Consider the following 22,320-nt stretch of genomic DNA (forward strand, 5'->3'; position numbering starts at 1 on the left):
TTAAGCATATTTAAATCTAATTAAAAATAAGAAATATACCTTACCTGGCAACCCTCTTGTACTTCCTATACTTTTGGCTGCATTGTAACAATAATAAAAGTATAGTAAAAGGTCATAAATTTTTTTTCTTTAAATTCACATAAAAAGATGACATACTATCAAAAATAATTCATTAATGGAATAGCATCCTTCAGGCTTAGATTCAATAACCAAATTGTTGTTATAAAAATCACCGTAAATTTATATCGCGTGTTATATAAATGCGAAAATAAATATTTCTTATATATATTAATCTCGGATGGAATAATTCAGAATCCTGTGAGACCACGACAAATTTATATGAAATTAAAACCTTCTCAAAGCCTTTCGATAGGCTCGAGTGTAGCAGATACATTTAATCATAGAGCCTTATTTTCTTAACAGCTCAAAAGCATTCTTGAACTTAAAGCTCCTATAGTTCCAAATCTGATATGAGATGAGCTTATGACAAACTGGGGCAATTCATTCGTAGGCTTTATTATCACTTAAAATAAACTTACACACTGTATTAACATTTAAAAAAAATTGTTTAATATACTTGTATTTATTTTTTGGCTTCAGCCGCTGGACTTCCATTATATGACAGAGATGTCTATGACTTACAGTGGGAGTCAACAAAGATATCTTTGTGGGAATATACTATAATCGCGACGCTTGGTGATTTTGGTGTGATATTATAGTATACACAGGGCGGTGCCCATCCTCTGAAAACTTCCTTGTAAGCAATAGCAATTCTATATAATTAATGCAGTGTGAACATCTTCACGATAGGGACCTCCTATAGCATGATTGCACAGACTTATTAAGACTAGGGGCCACTCGGGCAAATCATGAACTGGTGGCGGACCGGCCGCCAGAAGTATAGGTAATTAAATTTTTTTGGTTTTATTCTGGAATAGAATTCAATATTTTTTGAATGTACGAGGTTATTATTTTTGCTGTCGGCGGGCCACAAGTATTCGACCGGCGGGCCGCGGTCTGTGCATCCATCCTATAGGTTCTACTTTTACCGAAGGTCAAATTTTGGACACCAGCGACAGACCACGGTCGATCAATGAAAAACCCTATAGGAAGACCTTTATTAATCTAGTGTGAATTACATGTTGTATTGCTGGAATCGAATACGCGACCCACGATCCCAAGTCTAAGTTCTTTACCATTGAACTATAATTGCGCATCAACTTTTAAATTTATTACATATGCATGATCATGCATTGTTATATTTCTTTACGAAACGTTTATCTAAGGAAGTTGTTAGTTTCATATTATGAACTACTCGTAGCTGTGCCCACGACTCCGTCCACTTGGTATTTAAGAAAAAATAGTTAAAGATTTTTTTCTAAATAAAGGACCTAATTAAAAGGACCTTATGCCATTAGCTACCTGCCAGTATAAGTCCCGTCAAAATTGTTTAAACCATGCCAGAGTTTAGCATGAACAGACAGACAGACAAAAAAATTATTTTGATACATGAACCGTATATATGCATGTAGTAAAAAGCGGTTATTTTAACACTACAAACAGACAATCCAATATCATTTACTTATAAAGATTAGTACCCTTCACTAGAATATCCTTCTTCTTCATTTGCATATTCGTCATCGGTTTCTGGTTTCTCTTCATCTAACTGAGGATTCCCTGCTTCAGGATTGTCAGCCTCCTGGAGTTAAAATATTTAGGTTTTAAATTTAGTAAAGCAAACTATAATTATATTTTTTTGATTGAAAATTTATAATAGATTGAAAAGCTATGGAATATGGTGGTATCACATCTTTTAGATCGGATTTATATCATTGCTTCAAAAATACAGAACTTGTAGTTTTAACAGTACAATACAAACAAATTTCTGTAGCCAGAGAACAAACATGCTTGACCACACAACAGACAACTTATAACTAAGTAAGAAAGGGAACAATATTTAGCCACTTCCGCACATGCAGTGGTAGTCGTGCAACAAAGTGCACCGCCCGCCAGCCCGCTGATAATTGCGTATGCGGCAAACAATGCGAATTACACAACTACCACTGTTAAATCACTCAATACGTGCTGAGTCTAGAGATATTGGTCCTTTTCTTACTTAGGATGGACTTCCGCAAAATAACGCCTGATTCCATTAAAAAACTTATAACCAGTCTAACGACCTAGATAGATTGGAATTTGTATGCGGTGGATATAGGAGAGTTATAACAATGAAGTGTCTGGAACCTTCTAAAGGATCGAGGACTGATAAGATCGATCATCAGCTCTTTTCTGGAACTGGTTTCTAAAACATCATAAGTAGAACCACTAAAACTTTAGACAGAGAGGAGTTTGCTACATGGGTCAGTCAAAATTTTTGAAATTTCTAATTCGAAATTTCCTTTTTTAAATATGCATTTAAATGCGCTTTTGAATAAGCGATTATTTCAACATTAAAAGCAGTAAGTTACTACCGGCTCGAAACGCTGGTCTGTAGAGAAGAGCCAAGAACTCAACAGCTGGTATTTTTAAAGAAATTTAACAATGTGTAAGTAATATCAACCATCTCTTTGTGTTTGGCACTAATCGGTGTGACATAACTCCTGAAGATGACCCGTGGAGGGGTGAAATACGTGTTGAGTGATTTAACGGTGGCAGTTGTGTGATTCGCATTGTTTGCCGCACACGCATTTATCAGCGGGCTAGCGGGTGGTGCACTTTGTTGCACGACTACCACTGCATGTGCGGAAGCGGCTAAATATTGGTCCTTTTCTTACTTAGGATGGACTTCCGCAAGGTAACGCCTGATTCCATTAAATATTTAATATCAACCATGTAAATGAGTCAATAAACCAATATCCACATATTTAAACATTTACTATTTACTTTTAGTTTGATACGTACAATGTAATATGCCAGAAACATTGTACTCGGGCATTCTATGATATGGATCTGGCACACACAGTAAATCTATGGAAAACATAGAATTTACTTTTCGAAAATAACAGTCATGATAAAAATTGTTTGAAAAATAGCGTTGAAATAAACGCGTCCAATAGAGTAATAATAAAAAGCAAAAAAGTACAATTACATTTATTCTTGCAACAATCCAAAATTAAAAAGAAGTAATGACACTCACATCTTTCTCCTTCTGTATCTCTTCCATTTCTTCTGCGTCTCCCAGATTGTCGACGGCAATAGCCAAGAATACGTTCAGAAGGATATCTAAATGACGTCATTAAGGATATACTTCTCATATAATAACAAGTCTTGTAAGTAATCTTAATACATTTATATAAAATCGTAGTGACCTTCTTGAGAGAATTATTTTAGCTTCTTTGTGTGTATTTGAATGTAATACAGTAAAAGCTCTTATGGGCGCTTCCTTCATTCACCTTTTTACAATTCACATATTAAAAAAATTCGACCTCATTCTCGTATACGCGGCTTAAAGTTTCTTTATTCGATGGAAATCAATTGTGAACGTAACAGCGCAAATGATATTAATACAGTTTTAAAAAGGATACAGTTACCGCAAATGAAAATAACAATGAAGTAAATAGATGCCAACATCCCGGGAGTACCGGAGCCGCCGTATGCGTTGATACCGTGGTACATTACCGCATTCCAGTCCTCACCAGTTAGTATCTGAAATAAGTTTCAGTGCACATATTGATTATTGAGAGATTTCTCTAGCTAAACATCATCTAAGTAAAGAGGCCGCCATCTCAAAGCATACTTATCTCATAATTTTTCAATGTTAGATCTGTTTGGGGGACCGGAAAGTAATGTTGCTTTCTTAAGTTAAACTCACACGAATGTATTTTTAACAAGTTTTTGTTTCTAATCAACAATATTTTAACATTCCTTATCAATAAACTTTTCCCATTTAGTATATAAATCAATGCCGGCGCGGTAACATATCAATCGGCTTTTCTGTCAAATATGTCGTTAGAAACATAACTTTCTAGTCTCTACTTTAAATAGCGCCATCTATTATTTAAAGTGACAACTACATAAAATCTTTTAATATAATTTTTTACTCATAGATGACTTTGTTTGTAATAATGCTTTATTTATAATAAAAATAAATGGTTACTAGAGGATTTTAGAATCAAAACAACCAACATCTGCAAAACCAATGATACTTTAGTTTGAGTAAAAGACTCGAAGTAAAAATTAGATAAAAAAGATATTTTTCCATTGTGATATATAAGAATTGTGGGATCCTTCCTTAGGCCAATAATTATGTCAACTATTAAATGAGAGCGCAGCGGTAGAGAACTAAGATTTGTATGTCGAAGATCGCGAGGTCGATTCTGTAATACAATCTTAAATAATTCACATTTTGTGCGTTAACCCTTTCCTCTCCAAGGCTGTTATGTAGCATCGATAAAATTGAATTGAATTATAGTACCTTGCGATTCTAGAATATGTTTCATTCATTCGTGATTCAAACATTTTAGTAACAAAAATCTTTCCTGTTTGTAAAATTTTCCGCAAAAAGAAGTATTACACCATGTCGAGTATCACTCGACAGTGGAGCTTGTGGAACAAAATCAGTGTCGAGTGACACTCGACATTGGAGTGGAAAGGGTTAATTATACAGGATTGCTACTGCCCATAAAAAAGTTTCCAGATGATTGGCAGCAGCGTCCTCCTACTTACCTGAAACATCGTCAGCACAGCCTGCCAGAAGGAGTCAAAATTGTGCCTCTCTTTCTCCTGTACAGGATCATAGTCGAATCTTCCACCGAACACTTGCATACCCAGCAGCGCGAAAATCATAATGAACAGGAAGAGAAGGAGTAGAAGGGAGAAGATAGATTGAATTGAGTTCAGAAGAGAGGCTACTAAGTTTGATAAAGAACGCCAGTACCTGAAAAATACAAGAATTTATTCTTAATTGGAGATACAAAAAAAACATTTTTTGTTAAAGGAATTTTTGGAATACACCAATACCTCACTTTACGTCGTGGTTACGTTCCAAAAAAACACGACGCAAATTGAAACGCCGCAAAGTGAATTAAAACACTACATTACAATACACTACGTAATTGAAACTGATCTCCAAAATTAGCAAAACAAAGTGAAAATAAAACTGTGATAAAATTGCGTTGATTTTTAGTTAGAAAGGGAATCCCCGAGTTTTGATGGCATGGCGCAATTAGAAGCAAAAGTGTTGCCATCTTTTGTAAAAAAATAAAATTTAAAAAAATTAAAGACTCGAACCCAAAACAACGCAACCTTGAAAATCTAACGATGCACAGTGAAAATAAGTGCTAATTAAGCAGCGACGCAACTTCGAAAAAAGCGCAAAATGAAACGACGCAAAGCGAGGTATTGGTGTACAGTATATCAAGGGTGGCCAATCTCTTTGATAGCGCAAGCCATTTTTCGAAATTTGAAATTTTTTACTAGCCGTAATTGAATGCGCATTTAAAACACGCAAAAGAATGTTTTATTATTATTGAAGTTAATTAAATAAAAGTATAAAATCTGTCTTGAACTTAGATATAACGGCACACGTATATGACAGCACTCCTAATAATACTTAAGATGCAGGTTAGTTAATTATGATCAGTGTTTTGATTTCCCTAATTTTATGGTGGAATAATTATTATTATTCACACCAGTAATTTGTTTCAATTTCCCAGGAGCTGACATAAGTAGTATAAATTTAAATATTTAAATAATTCGACAATGAATCGAAGTCAAAATTAATCGTTCAAAAAGCTGCATGTGGCTGGCGAGCCGTATTTTGGCCACCCCTGATTTATGACATTAATGAAATTGTACAAATCTTTTTGAAAGACATCAACTAAGCAGTAGATAATAAAAAGATTTTTCGACAAGAACTTCATTTTCCAACAGTCATAGTTAATAATGACTAATAAAATGTAAAATTGGACGATATGACAAGAAATATAGTCATCACCCAAGCTAATATTTTAGTAATTTATTGCAATTCGAATTTTTCTATCGAGTAATATAGACGAAAATGTTATTTAATATTATTGGCATATAATATATATATGCCAAGAATATTAAATAACATTTGCGTTCATCTATATAAATAGATGTAATATATATTATACCACTATCTAATTACTAATAAACACTTCATTATTATCATCATCAATAAGCCGTTAGTTGCCCACTGCAGGGCACAAGACTATCCCACAGAAGACCACGATTATCGGTCCCACGCTGCCCATATCCAGAGCCTTGGAAAGCCCACAAGATAAAAACCAATTACACGAATACACATACACACATTACACTAGAATTCGTAACGTTCATAAAGATTATTTATTACATTAATAAAAATGTTCAAAATCTGTCAACACTTACTTGGTAACTTTAAACACTCTGAGAAGTCGAACGCAGCGCAACACGGAGATGCCCAGCTGTGGGATGGTGTTGGTGATAGTAAGACCCAGCTCCACGATCGAACACACCATCACGAAGCAATCGAACCGGTTGAATAACGAAACGAAGTAACCCTGTATGTTAATATAGCATATTACTTTTTTGTAAAATTTCATCGTTTCTTCTAAATTTATTTACGGATAACTTTAATCTGTATGTGCCATTTAGTTCGAAAAGTTTTTGACTTGTTTTTTTTTTAAGTAAAATTAAGAAAAATGTATCGAATTTCTTCACTAAATTCATTTAATAAAACGGTTTTATTAAGTTCGACCCGTACGGAATTTATCTGTTTATTTATTTGGGTCAAAATTAGAAATTGAAGTTTAAGCACGTTTCACGTTGTCAGATTGATCTGAAATTTGGTACACACATTTAATTTAGATGACAATACATTATAATAAAATCAATAACATTATAAATCTAAGATGGCCGCCGATACATTTTTCCTTAACCCCCTCAATATGGGTATCAAATGAAAGGGCTACACTAGTAAAACACGATGATTATGTCAAAATTTAAAATTTAAGATAGACGCCGTTCCAATATGGCGGACTAGGTACATATTTTTCCACAACCACCATAATATGGGTATCAAAAAACCGTTTAACTTAAAAGTTTTTTTAATGTATTTATTTTTACAAAAAAAAAAGAAAATAAAAATAGCTCCAAATAAAATTTTACATTCCATTTTCAAAATGTAATATTTTTAATTGTATTAAAACCAGCCTGATACAAATAACACAACCAAGGCGGTTTTGACGCAATATAATACATACTATTTGCGAAAAGAATTTTTTCACCATTTATTAGTTAAAATGGTAGAGATACCAACTTTTAGGCAAGAATGTCTTCTTTTAAGTTGAAGTGGAAAAGACAATATCCACTAGAATGTTTCATCAACGACTTACACCGTTGCAATATTGTCTAGTGGAAAATTACCTGGAAACCCAAAGCGTACATTTTCACAAGCATTTCCATCGTGAACAGAACAACGAAGAGGTAATTCGCGTAGTTCTGGAAGTAGTCCAGCCACTTCGGTTGACTGAGGAGGAGAAGGAAAATTAGGCATTACATATACTGTTAGGTTTTGTCAAATTCAATTAGATTTCTTAGATTTCTTTTAACATATTTTCTTTATATATCTCATTTACATGGTCGATATCATAATAAATAGTATGAGTTTTTGGACGACTCTGTTTGTGGTACCTTACTACTTATCAAAAATAAAATTATTTTAATCAACATTGGAACTTTTAACACATCAGTTATTGTCAACATTTTTTAACCCTTAATAGCCTAGAGTTTCAATTTTGATACTAATCTTTTAAACCGAATGTTCACATTACTATATATTTTTTATACAGGTTGGCTGTACAAATTTTACTGTTGTATAATATTCTTTCTAACGAAATTAAAATAAATCTATTTTTCCCTTCATCTAGACCCTCAAGCAAACACAGTAATATTAAAAAAAATCACTTTCATAAATCAGGCTATTAAGGGTTAAATATATCTTATTTTTAACTCTGCTTTCCAATGTGTTATAGTTGTGGATAGCAGGAAGTAACTACATATAATCTTTATATTAACGATTCAAGAGTGCGTGTAAATGTCTATTTCAACATAAATATTTTCATTTGAATTAGATATATAGAGAGTGAGTGAGATGGAAGTTCCTAGTTCCCTTCGACTGAACTTCACGGAAGCATTGACTCGGGCCGCTGTTGTAAAACTTACATTGCTTTAATTTTTTTACTTGCTCTGCTACCCAAATGGCACTTGCAAGGTCCAAGTGGCGGGGCGTTGAGAGCGCTTAGCCTTACGCCTCCAAGGTACCAAAGCACGAAGGCTCTTTCTAATGCTAACATCTTATGGTCATTCCAATAATAAAAACAAATATAAATAAAATATAAAAAATAGTACATGTTTGCATAATCAAATAATTCTTTGCGTTTTCCTATATGATGTTGCGTATAGATATGGATACATTCAATATTTATTACCCATAGTCATTAAAAAAAACTAAACCGTGTCTATATTCTACTGTGTGTGTATATAAATAAATAAATATTTTTATTGACCATACATTTCTGAACGAAAATTTTCTAAAAAATGCCTTACGATAAACAAAGATCAATTTAGTGTGAATCAACCCTTTAAATATTTACAGTGTGTATTACATAAACTATAATAATTAAAGAAAAACCTTTCTTGCAAACACCGAAATCATTCTATTTTCACGACATTTATCTTAATTTCATTATCACTGGCTGTAAAGCAGCCTCCATCCAGTGACTTTGCAACCTTACAAGGTTCTTATTTAGCAATATGTTAACTAATTAGTGTGTTTTTTTTTACTTTTTTATATTGTCTTATCTCCATCCAGCAACTTTGCAAACCTTACAAGGTTTTTTTTAGCAGTATGTTAACTAATTACTGTGTTTATTTTTATATTGTCTTATCTACCTAGTACTTGAAGTTTGTAATGGAAAACCTTCTAATATCTTTCATGTTCATTTTGGATTTTTGACTTGGATTTTAAAGCAAAACAATTTTCAATTTATTACGATCAACGTTGTAAGCGATACCATTTTTTTCCATTGGAAACAAGACGTAATATTAGTGATATTTATTTTCTAGCAAACATCGTAAACGGCTCTATTGACTGTCCCGATTTAATTTTCAAAATACCTTGCGAACTAATCAAAATAACCTAAGAAAAAGACCAATACTACACGCACCAACTGCATCTACAAAATACAGGCGCAACACTTTACCATTACACTTGAATATTGATCTATTTAACACCAGCGCACGTCAAATTAGAAATACACTAAGTAGGGAATATTTTGGTGATGATGGAAGATAGGCAATAAATGCGACAATATAGCACAGTAAGAAAAGGACCAATATTTAGCCACTTCCGCACATGCAGTGGTAGTCGTGCAATGAAATGCACCGCCCGCCAGCCCGCTGATAAATGCGTATGCGGCAAACGATGCGAATCACACAATCGCCACCACCAAATTACTCAACACGTGTTTCACCCCTCCACGGGGCATCTTCAGGAGTTATGTTACACCGATTAGTGCCAAACACAATGTTAGTGCCAAACTCTGCGGGCGGTGCATTTCATTGCATGACTACCACTGCATATGCGGAAGTGGCTAAATATTGGTCCTTTTCTTACTTAGGATGGACTTCCGCGAAAAAAGGTAACGCCTGATTCCATTAAATATAGCACAGCTTGGCATGGTTCATTTTATTCGTTTCGTTCTGTTTTTTTTTTATATTTAGCAGCAATCAATATAAACACTAATGATACCATATAAGTGGAAGCTTGTAATTAGCAATTGTCACTTGCAATTGTCGTATCTTAAAACTTTGTTATTAGTCTGTAAGCTTTCTGTGAAATAAAGTAATTAAATAAATAGATTATTTTAGACTAAGGATGCCCACAGCTGGACATCGCCCTCCTGTTAGATCACACATCCGAAGCGGTCTGCATCAAAAGCCTTCCAGCGAAGTTCCTTCCATAATATTATGCAAACTTAACATCGTTTTTTTGATTTCGTCTTTTGTTGATACCACAGTGGTTTCGTTTCATATTAGTCTACTTCTGCTAGTAGTAGCGTAGTTGCAAGCAATATAATGTGAATGCAACAATACAATCTTATTTTATTTTCCGATCTACACTTTAAAGTTCTTAATAAAAACTTATTCAATCATAAGTTGTAAAAACAGGGTGTTGTTACTTGTAATGTTCAGATGCCAACACCAATGTATTGAGGAACACAAGTACGATGATGGCCCAGTAGAATGCCTGCGATTTGACAGCCTTCCTGCATGCCCTGCGCATGCGACGATTGACCTGGAATGTTCAATGAGGTATTTATTATATGAAATGGTTTATTTACAATCTACACGAAACCTAAGGATTCTTAGATAAAAGATCGGTGAAGTGAAAAATGTGAACATACACAGTCATATATAATAGGTGGTGCAAAAGTAATGTCATAATTTGAACGATCCATAATTTTTACAAATGGCATTAAATGTCTCTATACAACAATATACTTCATTGCTTATTGGAAACCAATTTTCTATATACCTACATGATAATTATCAAAGCACGGTTACGTTTGGGACCTTTTGTAAAAATTAAGTCACGTTCAGGTAATGATATTATTTTTGCGCCATCTTAAATATAAAATAAATTAATCATCACGATATCTCTAGAAATATAAGATTTAAAGATTTGGGTTTTGGTAAGAATATTTACTTTACTTAGTAGAGATCCGCTAAGAACGGTTTTTATGAAATTTTTCCCACAAGTGGAGTTAAAAATACGTTCCCCGAAATGCATCTTTTCTGAACTAATACTTCTAGATGGGTTATTTTATTGATATTACATTATTAATATACAGCGCGTGTCACGTGACGCAGACAGGGGACAATTATTACTAACATATATACATAGAATACAGTGTTATATAATATAAATGTATGTTTATATTACTGATTGTTTTAATACAGTGATTAAAATATACCTATGTGTGTTTTTACGTGTCAAAAAAATATTCGTTGTAAACCGTATGATTCAAGGTTTAAGTTTTACTAGTATTTGTTTGATATAAAAAGGACATATCACCTTGTCGAACCTCTTGCAGTAAATTTTACAGGTCGTCGTACTCTGTGCAGGTTCTCCGTTCGTATTGGCGTTGTTCTGGGACACCTCGTTATTCTTTCTCTCTTTCTTTCCTGTGTAACATAGTACAAATTAAAATTATTTACTATGGGACAAAAAATTGTGTACTATACATATAAAAACCCGAGTGACATATATAGATCTTTTTTCGATTCACCTGTCTTATTTTTGGGAATTTCTTTCTCTTTCTTTCTTCACATTGTCTTTCACTCTCGCGGCATATTTTTTCTATACTTCGCTTTTTTCTCTACTTTTACAATTTTCTTTTTTTAATTTTTAATTCTCTAAAATAAATATTTCTGTGGAATTCCCCCTTTTCGTTGCGCTGCTGCCGATAACATAATGTTGTCCCTATATTTTGTTTACGAATCTTTTTCTCTCTTATTCTATCTTATAACAAAATTCCGAGTGTATTTATTGGCTAAAGACGCCTTGATATACAATTTCTTTAAACAAATGAAATAATAGGTGTATATTTACAAACCTGGTGAATCCCTGTCTTCGTCTTTCTGACCCTGGTCGTTTTCAAGGTCCAACTCCTCCGCCACCGTAATCCAATTCAGGTAACCTTTGAGATCCTCTTCAAACTGCTGTCTCTCTCTAGACTTCTGGAAATCGCCGCGACTCTTCGCCTTCTCTCTCTCTTTCGAGAACTCTCTGGAAAACAAAATAATAAGTACATTACTATCAGTCTAACCATAGATACTCGTTTTGAGTTTTAAATCGATAAGTAAATTTAATATCAATTTTTGATTATTTAAATCTGATAAGATTAATGTGATCACATTGAAAAGGCAATAGACAAACCTTTTTTTTTTACATATTAACATATATATCTGTCGCAAGCTTGCAATGCGTTTTATACCTTTATCTATAGTGTAAAAATATGTTTTGTTAATAAGCCCGTTTCAACCTAACGGTTCGAATTTCGTAAATAATTAGCTGATATCTATTCGAAACGATAAATATTTCTACTAAATTTCAATTATGTAAGCCTTTTAATTGCACAAATATCGTGATGAGTCAGTATATTAAAATCTCTTTGAAATAGAGATTGTTTCTTATTTTACATAAATAACTCCAACACTACTATCACAAAACCAATTAATACAGTAAACAAAGGTAACATACCCTGACAGTACACCAAGAATGAGATTCATCACGAAAAAGTTTCCAAATATAACCATGGTGACGAAATAAATCCATACCCAGGTGTTGCCTTTGACATCAGATATCTATAAAAAAAAAAAGAAAAAAAAACTAGTCATAAATTGGTGATACTGTAATAGCAATATCAAAGTTAAAATGTAATTAATACATGGCAATTAGTTAAAGGAATAAATGTACTGCTTATTTGCTATAAATTAATACATGGTATGTTATATTAAAAAATAAACGGTTTTATAAAAAATAAACAGCGTAACGATAGAATAAGAAACAGTGTGATAACTTCTAGCATTACAAAAATACGGGGCCTGTAGCATTACAATATAAAATATAAACTAATACCTTTATACACTTTAACTAAGAAAGGAACTAACTTCCGGTATGAAGCATCTCCTGAGGATGCCTCGTAGAAGGGTGAAACGAGTCTAGAGTAGATTACCGGTGGTAGTTGTGTTTCGCATTGTTTACCGCACGCGCATTTATCAGCGGGCGGGCGGTGCACTTCATTGCATGACTACTGCTGCATAGCAGAAGTAGTTTCTTTCTTAGGTACAATGGATTGGAAATAAGCTTAAAAGCTTTTTGCTGACAATCAAACTATGCATTCATTCCTTTATAACTTTTACGCTAATAATCAAACACGCTGTATAATAAAATATAAATAAATAAAACGTTGCGCATTTGACAATTCTATTTCAACTTCGCATGTTTAAGTCTATGCGCAGCAATATATATACAACTGTGATAAAAATGTAAAATGAAATTGTCGTTTAAACTCCCGAGCATTAGGAACAATGGTAATTTTTTTGTCCTAGGTTGGTAGAACTGTTTGCATAATTAACATAAAGGCTTCAAAAATTCCACTAACATCGTTCCGCAACCACTGTAACCGCCTGATTTGGCTACGTACGACTTCTGGGATATTCAGCGAATTCAAAAGCCAATTCTGGGATGCAGTTTTAACGTGATTGAGGAGATAAAAATTGAATTAAGGAGGTCTTGAAGGCTGTACTGGAAAAAAACTATCCCGACTTTCTAGAGAACTGAATTTTTTTTTGGTAAAAATGCGATTTCTTGGTCGGAGATTTCTTTGAAAAGTATGAAATTGATTTGCAAGAATAAATTACATTTTTCACTTAACTTTTTGATCACAGTATTATATGTTCACAATATATATATATATATATATATAAATATATTTCATGTATAACCAATTACAGTACCCGGCGATAAATATTGCACGTCGTAGAGACAATCGGCTAATTTCGGCTTCGTCTACATTATCTCTGTCCCACACTACCTATATGACGTTTTGTCAGACGTGCGACAGAGATAACGCTCTACGAAGCCAAAATTAGCCGATTGTCTCTTTCCAAAGATCGATGTGTGATATATATCACCGGGTATTGTACGGGGTATGTAGAGGTATGTACCCAACAATAGTAATTACATGAAACTGCTTACCGCATACATAATATCAGTCCATCCTTCAAGAGTAATGCATTGGAACACAGTCAGCATGGAGTATCCGATATTATCAAAGTTGGTAATCCCGTAGTTTGGACCTTCCCAATAGTCCTTGCAGATTTGACCCTCGTCGCACTGGAAGCCTACATCTGGATCTCTACTACACGCAGATGGGTCTTCAACCTGCTCCTCTGGAATTGTTTTATATTAAATACAATTAAATGACATTTTATTAAAATTGTCGCAATATGTTTCTTGCAAGTAATTTTTAAGCTTCATCTACTACACTCCCGTGCAAATAAACCGATTCACTACCGCACTTGAATTCATAAAGGCTGCATTTTAAAGCGATGATCTACTTTTGTAATAAAAATATGTATTTTTAAAGTTTAAAAACATAGCTTTCAAATGACACTATTGTCATGTAAATATGTATTTATTTTTTATAAATATTTATAAGCAAAATGCAGTATAAAAGGATATATTAAGAAAGGCATTGATGTATTTAAATATATAGTAAGATATCTTCATATATATTTCTATGTTAGAGCATTGCGTATCATTATCAAACAATTTGTATTTTTGTGGAAAACAAAAATTATGTTATCTATAGAACATAAGCCCAAATTAGACATGCCTGAGTATGTTTTCAGCTCTTTACGCTTTTAAAAACATAAAATATATCAACTACATTTTTTACACACAATCTTATGTAGATACAAGACTTGTTTAAATACATTTGTTATATATTGTTCACGATAGATCTCGGCATATTTAAACATTTTGTCTACTGATATATTTATTGACCAAAATTTTCATACATAAAGATTTCCACTTAACTATATATATGTGTGTGTTTGTGTTTTTCACTGGTTAATGAGAATTAATAAACATAATAGTTATTCTACCTTACCTACGTAATAACACTTAAATTTATTAGAAGTATCAAATATATAAAGAATAAAAAGTTAAAACAACAGTGTACATAACGTAAACATTGATTTGTGATCTAGTGAAAGGCCAGACCATGGAGCACATAATTGCCTTCTATCCCTTATTCGGAGCCATCTCAACAGATATAGAGATCGAGCTAAGAAGGAAGGTAGAGAATGGCAGCATCACCTCCCTGATAGGGGATGCAGGATACCACCATAGATTGTTATAATACGACGAGAAGGTCATTAATTCATAGCTATGAACAAAACCTTAGATCTGTTAATAGTGAGAAACAGCTGTGATATAATAACAATAAAACAAATTTTAACAGCTGAGACAAACATATTTAATAATAAAAATAATAAAAGTTAAAATATCTGAAATGTAAATAAAAGTTATAAAGTGAAAGATATTAAGAAGTAAGAAGAAGTAATGCGAGATTATGCATAGAATAGAAGAAGATAAACGGAGAACAAAATTCTGAAAAAAATATTTCGTAAGCCAAACCCCTGTCGTAGATTAAGGTAAACGAATAAGAGGTTTCCCAAAAGAGGGTCCATTTAAAACAGAAAGTAATCTTCACATAACTCTGTGCTCGTGAATTATACATAGATAATAGATACATAAATAAAAATACATTTATTAAATTATAAATTAAACCTTTTGCTAAAACTACAATACATTGTTTTACACACAAAGTACAACACCACAAAGGAGAATATGTATCCATATTCTATTAGAATTTCACGAAAAAGGCTTTTGTCCAGCTATGGATATCTAATGGCTGATGAAGATAAACGTTACAAGTGAACAATTAATTCAAAACAGTATGTCTAGCCGAGATCTAACGTTACGACTAAATAAAGTTACACTTAATAAAAAAAGTAATTTTAAAAAGGTATACCAGTTCCATTATAGAAGCAAGTGTCGTGAAGAACCCCAGAGAAGAGTTCAAGGCCAATGATGGCGTAAATGATGATCACAAACAGAACCAAGAAGGCGATATGGAATAATGGAATCATCGCTTTCAGGATAGAGTTTAAAACTATTTGTAAACCTGAAAAAAAATATTAAATTAATATTAATATAAGCATAAAGAATTTCTCGTTTAAAGTGGCAATAGACGAAGCACAAAACTAGTATAAGTGAAGGCTGTTTTGGATGGAAAGTTCTCGAATGGCAACTTTATATCGGTAGACGTGATGTTGGTGTGCACCTCACTAGTTGGAACTCATCAAACATCCGTGAAGAAGCTGGATGCAGAGAAGAAGATCAGTAATCATGGCAATCTTTGAGGGAAGCCTATGCCCTGAAGTGATTGTCTATCGGCTAATGTGATTATGATGGCAGATTCCGGTTTGGTGACACCGACCACTTCAAACCAGTCTTCTAAATATGGTGATGTACATTGGTAATGTTTATTGACTAGTATTGTTCGTTGGTGATAGGTTCAGTTTATGAGTGAGTTATATATCATCACCAATGATTACAAAAGTGAAGTTTATTAGCCATAACATATATATATATATACACATATGTATGTATGCTTCTCGATGTGTATGTATTATATGTTCACAAAACGAAGCCAATTCTCCCAGTAATGTGACATATACAATGTAATACGACAATAAAAGAGACTTACTTGGTACTCCAGATACCAGACGCAGTGGTCGCAGAACCCTGAAAGCTCTCAGAGCTTTCACATCAAACGAGTCCTTAGATATATATTGTAAAATCATACTGACTATGCTGTAAAGTGAACATACTATATTAATCACACGTTTGTTTGAATGGACGAAAGTATATATACATTTATAGACAGATATATGTATCATTTCGATGTCATTAATGTCACTGATGTTGTCTGTTTTATTATGAAAAAAAGATCGGATGTTTAAATGTACACCTAAAATGTATATGTTAGCTTATTATGGAAAGGACTTTTCCGTTGAAAAAAATTCGAAACTTAAATGAGTTAGTGACATAGGAATTTCTATTTATGTGAGAGAAACAATAAACTATCTGATTTTTAAATGAATTTGAAGCCATCTCCATTATTTTTTGGTATTTTAGCACATCCATCCAGACTAGCTTGTGATTCTATAGACCATTACCTCTTAGGGTCCGTTTATAAAATACGTTTGCTTTTGATTTTGGTCGTTTATGCGACAAGAGGTGACATTGGGTATATTTAAGATATTTACCAATACATTATATTTTACGAAATCATTAAACAATCATAATTTTTGTGTGACTATAATTTTTAAGGGGTTTCAAGCTTTTGTGACATAATATTTACAAGAGGAGTCGCAAAAAGAAACACAATGTGACAACAAGTCAAATTTCTGGTAACATACTCCTAACGACAATTTACAGTTGATTTAACTGCATATGTACCTCCTGCCTAGGTTCTCTCGTAATTCTAGAATGTACTCGTATCAAATTACTTCAATAATTTATAGTTGAAAGTTTACTAGTTGTAGTAAAAGTACTTACCCGATAGTAACTATAGTAAAATCTAAACTGTTCCAAGTGTTTCTCAAATAAGCTCCGGGGTGAAATAGAAACCCGTACGCTATGATTTTCATAATACATTCACCCGTAAATATCACCATAAATATCCACTCCACTTTTTCCTGGGAACATTGGAAATCATCAACGGGATAAATATTAAAAAAACAGTGTTATTTGCATTAAAAATATTATTTATTTATTTATATATTAATCACTACTGCAATCACAACTAGATCACGGAAAAACGATCTACTAAATTTTTTTGATAGACGAAAGTGAGAATAAAAACATAAGCCACAAGTCATATACCACCGACAACTGCTTATTAGTCAATGAAAGTAAGAATTTGGGAGAAAACGACCAGAATAAGTCACAAGAAGGGGTGTAACCTTTCATAATTATGACACTAGTAATTCGAATTGCGTTTACATTGAAAGGTAATATCAAAATTGCCAGAGGTGCCAAATGTCGATTGCTATTATTTGATCAAGTGGGCAAGGAGGATCGTGGTCTCCTTCTGTGAGACCTTCATGATCCAGAAAGACGCAGCCGAATGGGATCGCATAGGACAGATTCCGCTTGGAGACTACACCATCAGCGCAAAGACACGCTTCGCGACTGCCCTCCAGAAAATGGTGTTCCTCTAGCATAAATGGAGCCTTAAGGTGGGGGCCCTAAACTTCCACCAGATTTAGTGACTCTGAGGTGGACGATGGGTCAATGTAGTCTCGGACCCTCGTGATAGCACCACGGGGGTTTCGGAGGTAGCGTGAGCGTAGGGGGTTTCGTGAACCATACACACATGGCCCGGCGCGAGGGAATACCGCGTGGCAATCCCTGAACGGGAGATACCGCAGTCCCAGCATAGTGCAGAGGGCGATCACCAGGGGGATTTTAGTGGGTAGGAATCCTCCCTCTAGAATCAGGCCGTCTTAAATATTTGGAAAATTTCTCCTTCGAAACCAAAGAAAAGTAGGCAAATTTCTGTTCATGGTTAGGTGGATGCATACCGCTTCCACGCAGTCTTATAGGAAATCAATAGAATCCTATGTCCAGCCGTGGGCGACTTACTAGATCAAGTGATGACGATGATCACTTACCAATATCTGATTAGTATTATTTGTATCACCGGACGGATAAGGTGTGAATACTGCTAGTGCGATACAATTTGCGAAGATGGTCGTCAATATCATATACTCAAACGGTCTGTGTGTTTATTCAGGAAATTAAATATGTAGGAGAAATGCCACTGTTCAGAAAACCAGATGTAAGCAAGAAAAGGACCAATATTTAGCCACCTCCGCACATGCAGTGGTAGTCGTGCAACAAAATGTACCGCCCGCCAGCCCGCTGATAAATGCGTATGCGGCAAACAATGCGAATCACACAACCGCCACCGCCAAATCACTCAACACGTGCTTCACCCCTCCACGGGGCACCTCCAGGAACCATGCCACACCGATTAGTGCCTTGTGCCCGATTAGACTCTGTGTTTGGCATTTGCGGAGGTGGCTAAATATTGGTCCTTTTCTTGCTTAGGATGGACTTCCGCAAGGTTACGCCTGATTCCATTAAAAACCAGGTGTAAATTAAATATCATATTTTATTCATATAATTACCATTAAAAAGGTTGATGAAATTGTAATTTGAAAGTCCGTGGCATTAGGAAGACACCTAATTTTTTTCTTCATATTTTTATTCTAAAACTGTCTATAACATTTGTAAAGGATCTGTTTGCTTTAACAATATTTAGCTCTGCACAAATCATATTGAAGGATGTTTTGTATCAAACACGTTAGTCTCGGTTGGTGCCAAAATGACTAATTTTTTGCCAAAAATAGCGTCAAAAACTCGACTAATGACGACTAATGAGTTTAAAACGTTCCGTGACCACCGTATTCGCCCAATTTCGACAGTTGCACAAAAAAGAGTTACTAATATTATGGAGTCTAAGGAAAGGTATAATACGCTTCTATTTATTTCTGTTGCTAACCATATATACACCACTATTTTATGTAAATTTATTAATATTGTCAATCATTTTATTTACTATTTTTTTCTCTGAATTTCTAGAACTCATATTATGCAGCCACGAGTCACAAATAGCTGTCTTTCATGAAAAGAGAGTTAATGGAATCGAAACTACATTATAACTTAAACTTGCTGGAATGCCCATTTTAAGTATATATGAAAAACAGTTTTCATTTCAAAATTAAATTATATTATAGTCATGATTGGGCCGGCTCTCCCACTAGGTGGATCATTCACATAATCATTGAGGTACGTAACTGGTTGCGCAAAACCGGTCATATTTGTGCTCTGTGGGATGAGCCCATGATATTGGCTGAACGAGCGAATGAATGAACGAACGAACGAACGAACGAACGGACGAATGAATGAATGAATGAATGAATTAATGAATGAATGAATGAATGAATGAATTAATGAATGAATGAATGAATGAATGAATGAATGAATGAATGAATGAATGAATAAATGAATGAATGAATGAATGAACGAACGAATGAATGAATAAATGAATGAATGATTAAATGAATGAATGAATGAATGAATATACAAAGGATACTTCCACTCCACTATATCATAGCATAGCTTCCTGATTGGATTCTTAAGACCTAGACAGAATAGACTCCTCTTCGGTTTCTCCGGTTGCGGTTTGCCCCTGGGTCTCGCCGGTTTTCTAGGAGTCTGCGCCACCAGAGCCTGCCCAGTGTCAGGACCCAGACTGTCTGCCCCAGGTGTGGTGGCTCCAGTTATTTGTGTGGGATCGGTCGTCATTTTTACCTGGAAATCAGAAATATAAATGGTAAGTATACAATATTTTTGTCTATGAGTCTAGGGCCTGCAATAATACCGCAATTTTTTCTTACAAAAAAATGCCACATGAATTCCTAAACTTTTAATGACATGAAAAAAAATTAGCTGTACAAAATTTATTCCTATACAAGATATCATATTCACTCATCGAAAGTTACAGAAGCGTCAGGACATTTATTATAATTATCCTTTAAAAAATATCCTAAACATGTATTTATAAAATTATCATAGAGTTTATCTCCAGAAAGATTAGAGAAGGTATTGTTAAAAATATTTACTTAGACCATTGTTTGTATTAACAAAAAAACCATTATACCTGTTTCAACAATTATATATTTTATATCTACACTGAGTCTATTTTTAACATGTATATCATATCTAACATTAAAGAACAAAAGAAAGAAAAATAATAAAGATGTTCCAAATTTGAACTGCAACAAATAAGCCCGAAAAAAAAGTAGTGAATGAGTAATAAATCTGTAAACATTCGAGCAATAACATTGCGTCGCCGGGATATTTATCTGTTAGCCTGAACTGTTTACGAGCGCGGAGAAGCAAAAACGTCGAATTCCGGAGAAATATGCGCGCAATAAACAATCAGCTAGAGCAGGGTACGGGTTTTTACGAGCAGGCGTACAGGCAGTGACGCGAGTTGAGAAGGCAGACGTTGTTAGTAGTATAGTAAAGGCGTGTGTAGATTTGAATACGGGAATCATATCTAGATAGAAGTATCATAGGCAACGTTTAATATTGGTTAACTACATGTTAATGTCAGAACTGAAGCACATGGGTGCGTTAAAAAGCACGAAAAACTGACAATAAAATGATAAAGCGACAAAACAACGACAATCCGACAAAAAGAACGACAGACCGACAAAAACAACGACAAACCGACAAAAATAACGACAAATCGACAAAAACAACGACAGACCGACAAAAAGAACAACAGATCCAGAAAAAGAACGATAAACTGAAAAAAGATGTCAGAATAACTTGAAAATTAGTCCGTAACGTAGCGCTATACTGATAATACGTATGTATATCCGTATAATATATCTAATTACAGTAATTTGGCTGAAATAAAATAGATTATTACATTTCCATTACATATTCCATTACAGTAATTACAATTATTATAAAATAATTGTAATTACTGTAAAGGAGTGAATGATAAAAGAATGTGTTTTAATAACCCGATTATCAAATATTAAAATGAATTACTGTTTACTAAGAATAGAATGTCGGCCCACTACTACCTTTACACGGTAGGGTTCCTTTTAGAGGCCTACTAAGCCTTTAGATCATACGTTTCTGATTAGCATAACCTAAGTATGGAATAATCTTCGGGATTCCTTTTTTCCTGAGAAATATAACCCAGGTCTGTACAAGGTTATAGTGAACAGATATTTACAAAGTCTTCGATCAATATCGATTTCCAATAGGCGAATTGATAATTAAAGAAAAGAAATAAATGAATGTAACACGTTTCATGTTATTTGATTCTCTATTGTTTTTTGCTGATAAATGTACAATACATTCATTTATTTACTTTATTGGAGATAAACAGTAACAAAAAGTAGTAAGAAAGTACAAACTAGAAGCATAGATATATAAAATTAGTTACAATTGCTACCTTATAACTATCTCACTGAAAACATCTAATGATTTATGGTCAAACAATGACAGAACAAGTAAAAACATTAATAAACAGTGGTCAAAAATTATGGTTTATAAACTAATATTATGTTTGTTTATATATCTATATTATATATTTATATTATGGTTTAAATTGTATTGTGTGTACCCAATAATTTCGAACGAAATTGTCTTTTAAAAGATTCATACATATAAACACGTTCCTAAGAAATCAGTCGTAAGTAACCATCGTAAACGACAGTGGCATCGACCAAAATTAACGTAAAAACAACGCCAGTATATAGATCAGGTAGTACGAGGATCTAGTTGATCTGTAATGAACTATACATTCACCCCTTAAAGGTTTTACATCTAATGACTTTGTATAAATGAATCAAACTGACCGTTGAACTTGTTGAGACATATCTAATATATAAAATTCTCGTGTCACGGTGTTCGAACTTGAACTCCTCTGAAACGGCTTGACCGATTTTAACCAAATTTTACATGCTTATTCAGTATGTCTGAGAATCGGTTACTATCTATTTTCCATATCCCTAAGTGATAAGGGTGGTCCACCCCTAAATTTTATTTTTAATTTTTTAGACAATTTTTTTGGTTTTCAT

General features: G+C 33.7%; 1 protein-coding gene across 1 annotated transcript in view; it reads right to left on the reverse strand.

Moving 5' to 3' along the window:
- The window catches only part of LOC137925224 (muscle calcium channel subunit alpha-1-like), a 110,374-nt gene that overhangs the window by 39,470 nt on the left and 48,584 nt on the right, over positions 1 to 22,320 (reverse strand). Inside the window, exons 2-17 of the mRNA XM_068768636.1 lie at positions 19,809 to 20,026; positions 18,322 to 18,427; positions 17,204 to 17,343; positions 16,350 to 16,456; positions 15,612 to 15,764; positions 13,769 to 13,962; positions 12,269 to 12,372; positions 11,622 to 11,794; positions 11,081 to 11,190; positions 10,185 to 10,300; positions 7,369 to 7,471; positions 6,352 to 6,503; positions 4,666 to 4,876; positions 3,525 to 3,645; positions 3,137 to 3,222; positions 1,599 to 1,699 (exon numbers count right to left, since the gene is read on the reverse strand). Coding sequence (XP_068624737.1) covers positions 1,599 to 1,699; positions 3,137 to 3,222; positions 3,525 to 3,645; positions 4,666 to 4,876; positions 6,352 to 6,503; positions 7,369 to 7,471; positions 10,185 to 10,300; positions 11,081 to 11,190; positions 11,622 to 11,794; positions 12,269 to 12,372; positions 13,769 to 13,962; positions 15,612 to 15,764; positions 16,350 to 16,456; positions 17,204 to 17,343; positions 18,322 to 18,427; positions 19,809 to 20,020 — 2,189 coding nt within the window. The 5' untranslated portion in view covers positions 20,021 to 20,026. The remainder of the gene's footprint in view (positions 1 to 1,598; positions 1,700 to 3,136; positions 3,223 to 3,524; positions 3,646 to 4,665; positions 4,877 to 6,351; positions 6,504 to 7,368; positions 7,472 to 10,184; positions 10,301 to 11,080; positions 11,191 to 11,621; positions 11,795 to 12,268; positions 12,373 to 13,768; positions 13,963 to 15,611; positions 15,765 to 16,349; positions 16,457 to 17,203; positions 17,344 to 18,321; positions 18,428 to 19,808; positions 20,027 to 22,320) is intronic.

This window comes from Battus philenor, unplaced genomic scaffold (assembly GCF_028537555.1).
Source record: "Battus philenor isolate CCGP_79_NKW_IND1 unplaced genomic scaffold, ilBatPhil1.0.hap1 SCAF_26, whole genome shotgun sequence".
NCBI classification, from domain to species: Eukaryota; Metazoa; Arthropoda; class Insecta; order Lepidoptera; family Papilionidae; genus Battus; species Battus philenor.